Raw genomic sequence first — 11,784 nt, 5'->3', positions numbered from 1 at the left:
CAGGTCTTAGTGGCTCACGGGATGATTGAAGATGAGCTTGAAGGAGATCAAGGGGAGCACACGACGTTGGGCTTGACGAATATACAGACACTGACTACGAGTTCGATGAGGCTGACGATGACATGGAGGAAGGACAAGACTCGGGCGAGGACTTCGCCACACCACCGGTCAGCGAGGCGCAGCAGGACCACCCCGCCCCACCAGTGAATCCCGCAAGGGAGAATCGCTCCCCCGAAGTTGAGATTGCCGCCCTGCGTCAACAGCTATTTGTCATGGAAGCACGTGCAGTGCGAGCTGAGAATGAAAGGGATGAGGTCATTGGAGAAATGACTGAGATGGCTCAGTTGTTGGCTCAACACTTCGGCATATGATCTCGCTACTGTCATAGGGCGCTCCATAGAGTGTTATGAATAGACTTATCTTACTAGTACTATGATCTATGCTATGTACCCCAACTCTATGTTTAAGTGATTACATTACTCATAGAGCCGTTATGGTGCCAAACTTGTACCGCTTATGTATGCTCTTTCGAGCAAAATTTTCATGTATCAAAGTGCAGATAATATTAATGAAAATTTTTATATGTTTACTGTGATGTTTTAATCTGCTATGTGTTACATATCCATGATTGTGTGCTAATTTGTGATGAAACCTTCAGTCCAGTGGTCAAACCTGCCACCATACGTACTGTTCTTAGTCTTGCTATTACAAATAACTGGCCTATTCAACAGTTGGATGTCAAGAATGCCTTCTTACACGGTAATCTTCAAGAACACAGTGTACATGCATCAACCTCCTGGTTTTCAAGACCCATCAAAACCCAATCATGTTTGCCTTCTACAACGGTCTCTTTATGGACTTAAGCAAGCTCCACAAGCATGGTTTCATAGATTTGCCATGTTTATTTCCAGAATGGGTTTTGTTCAGAGCCAGTGTGACTCATCTTTGTTTATTTATCGCCATGGATCTCACACTGCTTATCTACTTCTCTATGTAGACGATATTGTTTTGACAGGGTCATCGACTGAGCTGCTTTCTCGGATTATTAACACATTGAGTGTCGAGTTTGCTATGTCCAACTTAGGTGGTCTTCATTACTTCCTCGGTATCTTTGCCTCTCGTGACTCATGGGGCATCTTTTTATCTCAACAAAAGTATGGTTCGGAAATTTTAGAACGTGTTGGCATGTTACACTGCAAACCGGTCACCACCCCAGCTGATCTTTCACCCAAACTTGACGGGTCCAGCCCTAAAGTACAAGATCCTACAGCTTATCGTAGCCTTGTTGGTGCTCTCCAATATCTCATCTTCACTCGCTCGGATCTCACATACGCAGTTTAACAATTATGCTTATTTATGCATGACCTGCGAGAACCTCACCTTGCTGCTTTAAAGAGAGTTTTACGATATATTCGAGGCACAACAGAATATGATCTTTAACTCTACTCTCAATCTGACTCCGATCTCATTGCCTACTCTGATGCGGATTGGGCAGACTGTCCCACTACCAGGCAATCTACATCGGGCTATTGCGTTTTTCTTGGTTTTAATTTATTGTCGTGGTCCTCCAAACGACAAGGCACCACTTCTAGATCTAGTGTCGAAGCAGAATATCGAGGTGTTGCTAATGTTGTTGTTGAAACCTGTTGGGTTCGCAATTTGTTGCGTGAACTTCATCACTCACCTACAAAGGTGACTATCGTTTATTGTGACAATATAAGCGTAGTTTATCTAGCTTCAAATCGATTCAACATCAACGCACCAAGCACATTGAAATTAATATACATTTTGTTCGTGAAAAGGTTGCTTTGGGTCAAGTTTGGGTCCTTCATGTTCCATCTACTTCTCAATATGCAGACATCTTCACTAAGAGTCTGTCGTCTTCACTGTTTTTAGACTTTCGCTCCAGCTTAAATGTTCGCTCCCCTCCCATTCTCATTGTGGGGGGCTATTAGTGGGTCTCGATGTATTAATCATTATTTATCTTTATTGTGTATAGTCGTGTATATTATTCTGGCCCATTATGTGTGGCCCCTTTATTGTATTTTTTGTATATATATTTTATCAATGAATGAGAAGGGTTATGGAAAACTTACCAAATTACACCTTCTTTTGTTGTGGCATCCAAAGTATGTTTTTGGTAACCACTTTTAATTCATGCTATTCTATAGTATATCTGCATTCCTCAATTGAACATCTTCAAAATCTACTTTCAAAACAACTATATCCCTAAATCCCTCAAATGTTATCACATTTAAAATTTCTCAATTTGTAGTCTAGCTACTTTAGCTCCCTTTGCATACTCCTACTCGCAAGTAAGTACACAAGCAACGATCTATGTTTCGATACAATGTGCAATCTTTGCATGCCCTAAGGCCTTGTTTACACACCATAAGGTAGTTAAACAAAACCCAATTATAGGAAAGTTAATTCAAATACAAAACAAATTTCACCACCATAATTAGGTAACATTTTTATAAACTTGGGATGTAATAAAATATTCACACTTACAACTATTAAAACTAAAAATCTTTATAAAGCTTAAAGATTTGAATATTTGAGTGTTTAAAGGTGCAAAAGTTTTAGACAAGTTATCGACGCTTTATGCAATTATATAGTTTTATCCGATAGATAAAAATAAGATGGTTTATCTTATTATGAGAATATAGAAAATGCTATATATTAATAACAAACTTTTTTTTGGAACCACTATCAATAACAAACTATTTGTTGTACATGTTTTATCACTATAGATTTCTTTGTCCATCAAAGGCCCCTTAAATTATTTCTTGTACTCATTTGGGTGGACGGAGTAGAAATAGGTTGAGGTCCTTGGGCTGGCGGTACTGGCAGTACCCAAGGTGGTTGCTCCAACTTTGCATAAGGACAGTATGTGCTCTCTCTCTCTCTCTCTCTCTCTCTCTCTCTCTCTCTCTCTCTCTCTCATATTGTTTTGTATGTTTTTAATTAAGAAGGCTGGGAAAGATGGAAGAAAGAGTAAAGAGAAGTTGATGTGAAGCTGAGGAATGGATTGAATAATTTCTACTCTTACCACCTTTTATACCGTTCCAACCAGCAATCAACTTGCTATAAACGGTTATAATGGTGTACTCTGTGCAAATTTACAACCCCACTCTAGAAAATTAAAATAGTAATAATAACTGAAGTGATAAAGTTTGAAGAAGTACTTGGTTGTTAGATATATATATATATATATATATATATATATATATATATATATATATATATATATATATATATATAATTTTTTTTCTATACTCTCATAGTAACAAAACAAATAATTTGTTACCAAGTTCCAGCCTAAACCCTAAACTTAGTGGGTGTTTGGTATTGCTTCTTAAATTGAATATAATATATTTCAATCAATATTTTAAAAACCGGTTCGAACCGGTTCGACCGGGCACCGGCGGTGAGGGTGGGTCAATTTGGACCGGTTTATAATGATTTCCTGACCGGATTGAACCGGCCGGTTTTGGTAAAAAACCGGTTCAACCGGCTGAATTGAACCGGAATGGACCGGGTTGAACCAGACATTTTTAGATTTTTTTTGTTTGTTTTGACTTCTTTGTTTGATTTTGACATTTATAATAATTGTTTTTATATGTTGCATTCTATTTACGTTTGTAATACTAAAAAAATGACAAGTTTTGTAATCAATGTACACAGGATAATTAAAAACATATAAAAATATAGAACCGGTTTGACCATCCGGTTGAACCGGTTAAACCGAAAAACGTCACCCGACCGGTTCAATTAAAAAACCGGTTTTTAAAACATTGATTTCAATCAAAGAAATAAAAGCAAGATATTATAAAAAAACAAATAACTAAAAGTACCTTGCTATTCCTGTCATTAACCCTTGAATAACTGATTAGACTATCGAATTTTTCATTAAAAAAAAACCATCAAAAGAAACAAGTTTTGAATAGAAAATGCAAGTACACAACTCATGTGTGATATGACGCAACACATGAAAAGCAGCAATACACAAAACCTTGTGAGATATATCAAAACAAAAGTATGAAATCTCAAACAAAATTTGATTCTTGATGTGAACAAAATGATATTTGAAAATTCTTGTTTTCCTCAATACATAAAATCTCATAACAAATCTTAAAATCATGAATTATCAATCTACATCCATGTCATCAGGTTTAGGTTTGTCCCTTTGGTTTGAATTTGAACCCCCCATGGCTTCCTCATAACTTGACCCTGAATACTTATTTCTTGTTATATGCTTCAACATTCTGAACACACAACAATAATATATTAGTCATTGTTTCTCTTTCACTTAATTTTTCCTTTTTTTTTTTCTTCCCAACTCACCTCACGTTACAATTGATGGATAATGTGAAATTTGTTTTTTGGAATGCAAGGGTAAAATGGTCATTTAGTCTAGAAGATATCATTACCCATTCAGCAAGAGGGAAAAAAACATCCCTAGGACTGGGACTAATGACAAAATAAATATATACAATGAAATAAATAAAAATTTAAATTTAAATTATAAAAATATTTAAAATTTAGAAAATTATTTAATTTTTTGTTATTGGCTTTACAACCTTACAGTCATAGTTTAGGCCGACCAGGCAAGCTTTGGGTGCTTGAAATCATGCTCAACTTTGAGTTCATCAGACTGGCAATTAATTAATCATATCTTCATTATGAATTAAAACTATGCAAAAAATAAAAATAGCAACCTACTTTTGTTTATTTGTGTTTTATAATTAAAAATAAAGAAATCAATAAAAGTACATTACTATTTCTTGCAATTACCTCTCGAGAACTTCGGCTTTTCGATTAATTTCAGTTGACCAGAAAACGGGGTCCGCATTTTTAGGCATTGAATCCTGAAGTTGGGATTTCTCAAGTAACCACTGCTCAGCTTTGTTGCATTCAGTGTAAACCTGTATAAAAAAAAAATTTGAAAATTACTCGCTGACATCATAATTAATATTATTCTTATAATAAAAAATTAATAATAGAGAATATAAAATACCGCATCTTTGTCAGAAGGGGGAAGTGAATCTGCAGCTTTACGATAATGTTTAATGGAATTTGAGAGAGTAGTTGTGGCTTGTATTCGAGCATCTTCTTCCTTGTATCTATTTTCAATAGGATCTACTAACTACATATATATAATTAACAAAGGATATTAGACTTTTTTTTTTACAAAAAAAGGAATCAAAAATCAAAGTTAAAAGAAAAAAAAAAAAGATACCTTTCTGAGATCCTCCAACCTTTGGATATAAGCTTGTTGAGATTCATCATCACCATCTTCATACAACCAGTCTTCAGTTTCTTGTAGATTTCTACTTATTCCTTCCCTCTCTTCCTCTGTAGCAAACCTTCGGTGTGTACTTAAAAGCTAAATCACAAAAAAAAAATTATTATTGAATTATTTATTTCACTAAATAGAATGAGAGGGTATTTTGGTACACCTTTTCACGTGTGTCATAAACAAAAGATTCAAGGGTATTCTTTTTTTCTTTAGTTTGCTCCACATATATATCTTGATTTGCCAACATTCTTTCAGTTTCTTGAGCTTCGATTAACTCATCTCTTGTTGTTCCTCCAAAAACATACTCAGAAACTGGAATATCATGTCTCTTAACCTTGTTTTTTCTCATTTCATCACCCTAAAACAATTAAACAGTGTTTTTAATTTTTTATTTTTACATGTTGTTATAAAAAGTAAAAACAATGCAATATGATCATGTTTCAGAGTTGTTACTTACTGTATGTGTAGTAGAAGGGGTAGAATCGCCATTTGACATGTGAGTTTCAGTCCCCATGTGTTCTGAAGGCGAATGAGGATGATCTTCTTCTATAAGCTGAAACAAGAAACAAGATGGAGGTGTATGTATTTAATATTTTAATATTTATAAAGCTAATGATTAAATTTATGTTTAAATAATTAAGGGAATTAGAAAGTATACTTACTGAAGCAGATTCTATTGTTACAATTCCATGAAGATTTAGGTGGAATCTAACTTTTACCTTTGACTTTTCCCCACTTGAGAAAGGACCAATCTGGAAATAAATATTTAATCATTAGAGTAAATTACATGAATGGTCCCTATAGTTTGGGGTAATTTGCATGTTTGGTCCCTAACTTATTTTTTTAACTTGGAAAATCCCTACTGATTGTTTTTGTTGCACGCTTGGTCCCTGTCTTTACCTAAAAAGACTATTTTACCCTTGATTTTTTAATGTATTTAAATAAATGCACCCCGAACCCCACTTCCACCTCACCTTACCTTACCTACCCCACTTTATTTAAATAAATTAAAAAATCAATGACAAAATAGTCTTTTTAGGTAAGACAAGGACCAAACACACAACAAAAACAAACTATAGGGACCTTCCGAGTTAAAAAAATAAGTTAGGGACTAAACGTGCAAATTACCCCAAACCATAAGGACCATTCGTGTAATTTAGTCTAATGATTAACTCCATGCTTTTTGTTACATTGTACGAAATAAAACAAAATATGTTGTACCAATGTGTACTACTGATGTCAATAGGACAAAAGTTGCAACAAAAAAGTGAAACAAAAGTTGTTCCACTTTTTGGGTATGACAAAAGGTTGAAGCTTTTGTCGGCTTTTGTCACATGGACATCAGTCTGAGTCAAATGCAGTACAACTTGTGGTGTCCAAAGAAACAAGAATTGAAAAAGTGAGAAGTGAAGATATTATTACTGTAAAATGTGTGAGTTTAGAGGATACTCCAAGAGGCAAGTCATTCTCATTGGTATAAATGGCTTCCAAATAGAAAGTATTATGTCTATGCAATGAAAGCATTTTATAACTTGGAAAAGGATGCCCTTTTGAAAACAAGGCACCATTGGGAAGTGCAATAGTTTTCCCTTCATCTGATTGGAGTCCTATTGCAAAAGGAAATGAATCTTGAACCTATAGACAAGAAATAACAATGAAATGTGAATATTTGGTTAACACACAAGAATAGAAATCAGTTTTAAAGAAAAACCTCATAATCTCTAACACGAAAAGTTGGGCTAAGCATTGCACATTGAAGTGCACATCCTCTAGCAACACACTCACTTGCATTTAATGTCCTCCTTGGTTCTCTTCCAAATAAAGAAGTTAATTTTCTCATAATAGCAGGTATGCGGGACCCAGAACCAACAAGCTCAATAGCATATATTTTATCAGCACTTATTCTAGCATCATTTACAGCCTTATAACAAGGACTACTAATCCTTTCCAGTAACTCAGAACACAAATTCTCAAAATCATCTCTTTTTATAAACCCCTTAACATCTTTCTCATCCATTAAGCATTCAATGTTAAGTGGGGCTTCAGCATTTGCACTTAAAACCTTCTTCAACTTCTCACATGCTGTCCTTAGCCTTATGGAAGCCCGTGTGTTGGAGTAAACATCAATGTTGTATTGTTGTTTGAACTTTTCAGCAAAATATTTAAACAAAACCTCATCAAAATCTCTACCTCCTAGATGATTATCAAAAGCATGAGACAAAACTTTCATATGCCCTTGTTCAAAAGCTGCAACTGTCACCTGAGTGTCACAATGTCCAATGTCAACAAACACCACATTTGTAGTTCGTGAATCGGAAAAATCAGTCTTGTAAATTCCATAACCTAATGCAATTGCAGTGCAATCATGCATTAATCTTAAAGGTTTTAAACCTGCAATATGTGCAGCATCAAGATAAGCTCGCCTTTGTAAGTCTGTAAAGTATGATGGAATCCCAATCACACAGCTTGTAACAGGGGTTTCGAGGTTTTTCTCTGCCATTTGCTTTAAATGTGCAAACAGCATTCCCAGAATCTGCACAGGTTTATAAGTGTGTTTTTCATTCAAGTAGTGTAAGTGAATCAAAACACCACCATCAGAAGCTTCACTGGTTTCAAAAGGTAGTAACTTAAGATCATCCTGCACTAGTGGATTCTTGTATTCACTTCCAATTAACCTTTTAACCTGAGAAATAGTAGATCTAGGGTTCATAGTAGCAGATGCAGCTCCAGCAGAACCCAAAAACCTTTGCTTCTCACCAAAACTCACCACAGCAGGTGTCTCACGATTTGATTCGTCATTCAATAATACATCAATCCCACGGTTTTTTGCAGCAGCGATTACACAGTTTTCGTTCCCGATATCAAACCCAACCACACTCATGTCTAAAAATTTTAAGTTTCAGTACAGTTTATTACGGAATGATCGATTCAATTATGAACAGTAGCTTCACCTAAATCATGTTAACAAATAATCAGTCCATATTAACCACAGAGAAAAAGAGAAACAGAAGTTTAGGTGCTAATGTAGCATTGACTATCGAGAGAAAGACTTCTTACCTAAACCTAACGAATTGTGTAATTATCAGAACTCGAAACGTAATTCTACAATCGGAATTTCTCAATTAGAACCCTGATCGTTGAAAATCCGAGTAAGATAGTATTCACCTGTTAATGCGATACACGCCAACTAAATTAGATCATTGAGCTGCAAATAAAACGCGCAGAAACACATACACATACGAATAACCATTGAAGATAACGTGAAATGCAAGATTAAGATGAAGGAAGCGTACCGATTTGTTATGGTGTGTGGAAGACAGAGAGAAAGAGAGATTTTACAGAGCAGTGGGTAAACAGGTAAAGAATCGTAAACTCCCAACCCTGAAATGAGAATAATCGCCGAGGATCTATGAATATCGATTGTATTGTAGGAACGCAAAGATTTTAATGGAAATCGATAAAATGTCATAATTGGAAATTATCAAATTAGGACAAATAATCATTTATTTTTTTATTTTGCAAAAGAGATTTTATAAAAATATTTTTTTTTTAAAATTAATTTAAGATATTTTTAGTTAGACTATAGGGAGTGGTAGTGTATAATTTTAAATAGGTTTTATTTTGAAAAAGAAAAAAAAATAGTTTTTGTTGTTAAAAGATAACAGTCAATCAAAGCAAAACTTCATCTCTCTTCTCTCACTATGCATGTAACGAGCTCTTCTTAGCACCTTGCTTAGCTAATGCTAAGAGGTGGTGTCTGGCGAGCTTTAAGAATCCATAATGAGTGAGTTAACATCTCCACTCCCTATAGCCTTATAATACTTTTTATTTCATACTTTCGGGCGAAATTCATTTACAAAGTTGTTTAACGAAATGACATGTATTAAGGCTTTTTTGTAACAACGTAAATTTTCAAAATAATTTTTCATTTTTAAATCATACTTTCAATCGTCAAAACAATATCAAACAAACTGTATCCAGTGTCATCATAACAATCAAATCCCAGGATCTCAAAAGATCTCAAGTACATAAATCATCTCAGTGTGTACGGATCATGTTGGCGCCTTCCCACGGTCCTCGCTAGTACCTAAAACACATAACACAACAACTGTAAGCATAAATGCTTAGTGAGTTTCCCAAAATACCACATAAAACACATATTAGCCACTCGAGGCTACAACTCTATGGACCCTCTTGTCCTAACTCTGTGGACCCTCTGGTCCTAACTTTGTGGACCTTTCGGTCATAACTTTGTATACTTTGGAACACACACACACACAGCATAAATCACATAGAAATAATGCAGTGCATCACATCACATAAATAGCATACAAAATACTCTGTCACATAACTCTAATTACCACTCTAGGTAAAGTATAATGAGAAGACTCACCTCAGCTAGCAGGTGAGCAAATAACCTCGCGCTCGGATCTCGAACTAGCCTCCTCCTAACACAAAGGATGAATTTCTCTTATTAATACTCTTTTCACGACTCAGATAATCGAAGGCGATTCTTTCTCTTTCTAACTCTTTAAAGTGGGTAAAAGATTGTAACACCCAGAATCAGAAAGACCAAGGAAAGAAAAGAAAACCCTAAGTCAAAGGCTCAACTCGTCGAGTCCAGGGAGGAACTCGACGAGTCGGAGCGGGATCCGGGGGATCGATTAAGTAACCGACTCGGCGAGTCGGCAAGGAGGACTCGGCGAGTCCGGTCTGAAGAGGGAAACCCTAAATCCGGGACTTTGTGCACTATTTAAGCATCTCATTCTCTCCCTTAGGGTTCCTTATAGCCTCTCTTATCCAGAATACGAAACCCTAAGCCTCCATTGTTGCACATTCAAGCTTTCTTGCCATTTTGGATGATTTGAAAGAAAAAGGAAGAAGGGAACCATTGGGGATTCAAGGATTGGTAGTAGATCCTGAGTTTGTGGGATTTTCCAGAGCATTTGAAGGTAATGAGTCGCTACCTTCACTCTTTTGCTTATAGATCAGCCTTTAACATGAGATTTGGGGCTTTTAGGGCAAGTTTAAGAACCATTTCGAGTTAGGAGCCCAGATCTGAAGTTGCTATTTCAGATCTAAGTGTATCTTGGCCTAGAGAATCATAAAGCATCAGTCTATGGGTTGATTGTTAAGCCTCTTTGTCGTAAACCCTAGTTTATAGTGTTTTAAGCCTAGATCTCCTTAGCTACACGTAAAGTTTGCCACTTTACGTGAGGAATAGGCTTTAGAAGAGTGGATCTACAGTTTGGAGTCCATGCATGACTCAAAAGCCTTTGAATATATGAAGGACTGAATAGACTAGGCGAGTAGTATGAAGATGGAGATGAACTCGACGAGTTGGATGAACAACTCGGCGAGTCTGTTGAAGATTTCCTTGGACTCGGTGATTCTGTTTTTGGACTCGGCGAGTCAAGTCGCGAAACCCCTAAACCCTTCGAGTTAAGACTCGGATCAGTGAGTTGAGTGGGGACTCAGTGAGTTCGTCAGGATAGGACTCGGAAATCGGTAGACTCGGCGAGTCAGGGGCTAACTCGGCGAGTCGAGTCGCGAATGAAAGGATTCTGAGTGTATGAACTCGACGAGTCGTCGGGCTGACTCGGCGAGTAGGGTCAGTCAGGAAGGTTGACTTTGACCAGGATTTTGACTTTGTCAAGGATGGACTTAGTTGGCTTCTAGAGTTCTGTTTGGATCTAAGTGTTATATGTGTTGATATTGGTAGCTCGGGGAGCTAGTGGAGCAACGGTTCAGAGAATTGTCGGTCAGCAGCAAGAGGGTTATCAGCAAGTTCTGCAGTGCAGGTGAGTCTCCTCACTGTTTGTATGGGTCTAAGGCACCAATGTCGGCCCATTTAGTTTATGTATGATAAGAAGCCCCGGGGGGTTAGCCTTAGGCATTATGCATGAAAGACCAGGAGGCGGCTCCTGGAACACGGTATGTTATTATGTGTGGTAGGAAGACCCGGGGGTTAGCCTTAGGCAATATGTATGAAAGACCAGGAGGTGGCTCCTGGCGCATTGTATGCTATTATACATGAAAGACCAGGAGGTGGCTCCTAGCACACTATATGTTGATTAGCCTAATAGAGTAGTATGTATAGTTGTCTTCGTGATACTTTCATGAAAGACCAGGGAGTGTGTAACAGCCCGGATTTCCAGGTATCTTTTATTCATATATTTTTGATGTTTTGTGAGGGGACTCGGCGAGTTGGAGCTCAAACCCGCCGAGTAGGATCGCGGTTCTGGACGCGGGTTCGCGCCTGGACTCGGCGAGTCTGCGCTGTTTAATGAAACCCTAATTTCCCGGTCCTAAGCCCTATTTAAAGGACCTTATGGCCCTTCATTGCGGCTACCTTGACCTTGAGAGCACCAAAACAGCTGAGAGTTCTTGTGAGTGAGATAAGAGGCCATTATTCACCAATTTTGTGTGTGTTTGCAAGAAAGGAAGGGGAAAGTCAAGCTAGGAGAGTTGGGGAGCTTGGA

General features: G+C 37.0%; 1 protein-coding gene across 2 annotated transcripts; it reads right to left on the bottom strand.

Moving 5' to 3' along the window:
* Positions 1-4,005: 4,005 nt before the first annotated feature.
* LOC145102150 (heat shock 70 kDa protein 16-like) lies at positions 4,006-8,751 on the bottom strand. 2 transcript variants are annotated; one of them, XM_079039519.1, is made up of 12 exons: positions 8,596-8,751; positions 8,360-8,467; positions 7,014-8,253; positions 6,725-6,937; positions 5,965-6,054; positions 5,760-5,855; positions 5,463-5,660; positions 5,243-5,389; positions 5,021-5,149; positions 4,798-4,928; positions 4,584-4,657; positions 4,156-4,268 (listed from the first exon to the last, which is right to left on the bottom strand). In XM_079039519.1, exons 3-11 carry the CDS (start codon positions 8,181-8,183, stop codon positions 4,591-4,593), a joined length of 2,241 nt encoding a protein of 746 aa, XP_078895645.1. In that variant the 5' UTR covers positions 8,184-8,253; positions 8,360-8,467; positions 8,596-8,751; the 3' UTR covers positions 4,156-4,268; positions 4,584-4,590. The 2 variants fall into 2 exon arrangements, with proteins under 2 accessions (XP_078895644.1, XP_078895645.1); XM_079039518.1 differs by lacking the exon at positions 4,584-4,657 and having other exon boundaries at positions 4,006-4,268.
* Between the last annotated feature and the right edge of the window lie 3,033 nt (positions 8,752-11,784).

This window comes from Lactuca serriola, chromosome 4 (genome assembly GCF_051521515.1).
Source record: "Lactuca serriola cultivar US96UC23 chromosome 4, Lser_US96UC23_V15, whole genome shotgun sequence".
NCBI classification, from domain to species: domain Eukaryota; kingdom Viridiplantae; phylum Streptophyta; class Magnoliopsida; order Asterales; family Asteraceae; genus Lactuca; species Lactuca serriola.
The sequence above is the reverse complement of the archived record's forward strand: the minus strand, read 5'-3'. Positions and strand labels throughout refer to the sequence as shown.

Bases quoted from the DNA above. Each gene is read 5' to 3' on its own strand.
- LOC145102150 (XM_079039518.1), bottom strand. From the start codon at position 8,183: ATGAGTGTGGTTGGGTTTGATATCGGGAACGAAAACTGTGTAATCGCT. The intron at 5,856-5,964 runs GTAAGTATACTT...TTCTTGTTTCAG, and splicing joins TAACAATAGAATCTGCTTCA to CTTATAGAAGAAGATCATCC. The intron at 4,929-5,020 runs GTATTTTATATT...TTTTTTATACAG, and splicing joins CCCCTTCTGACAAAGATGCG to GTTTACACTGAATGCAACAA.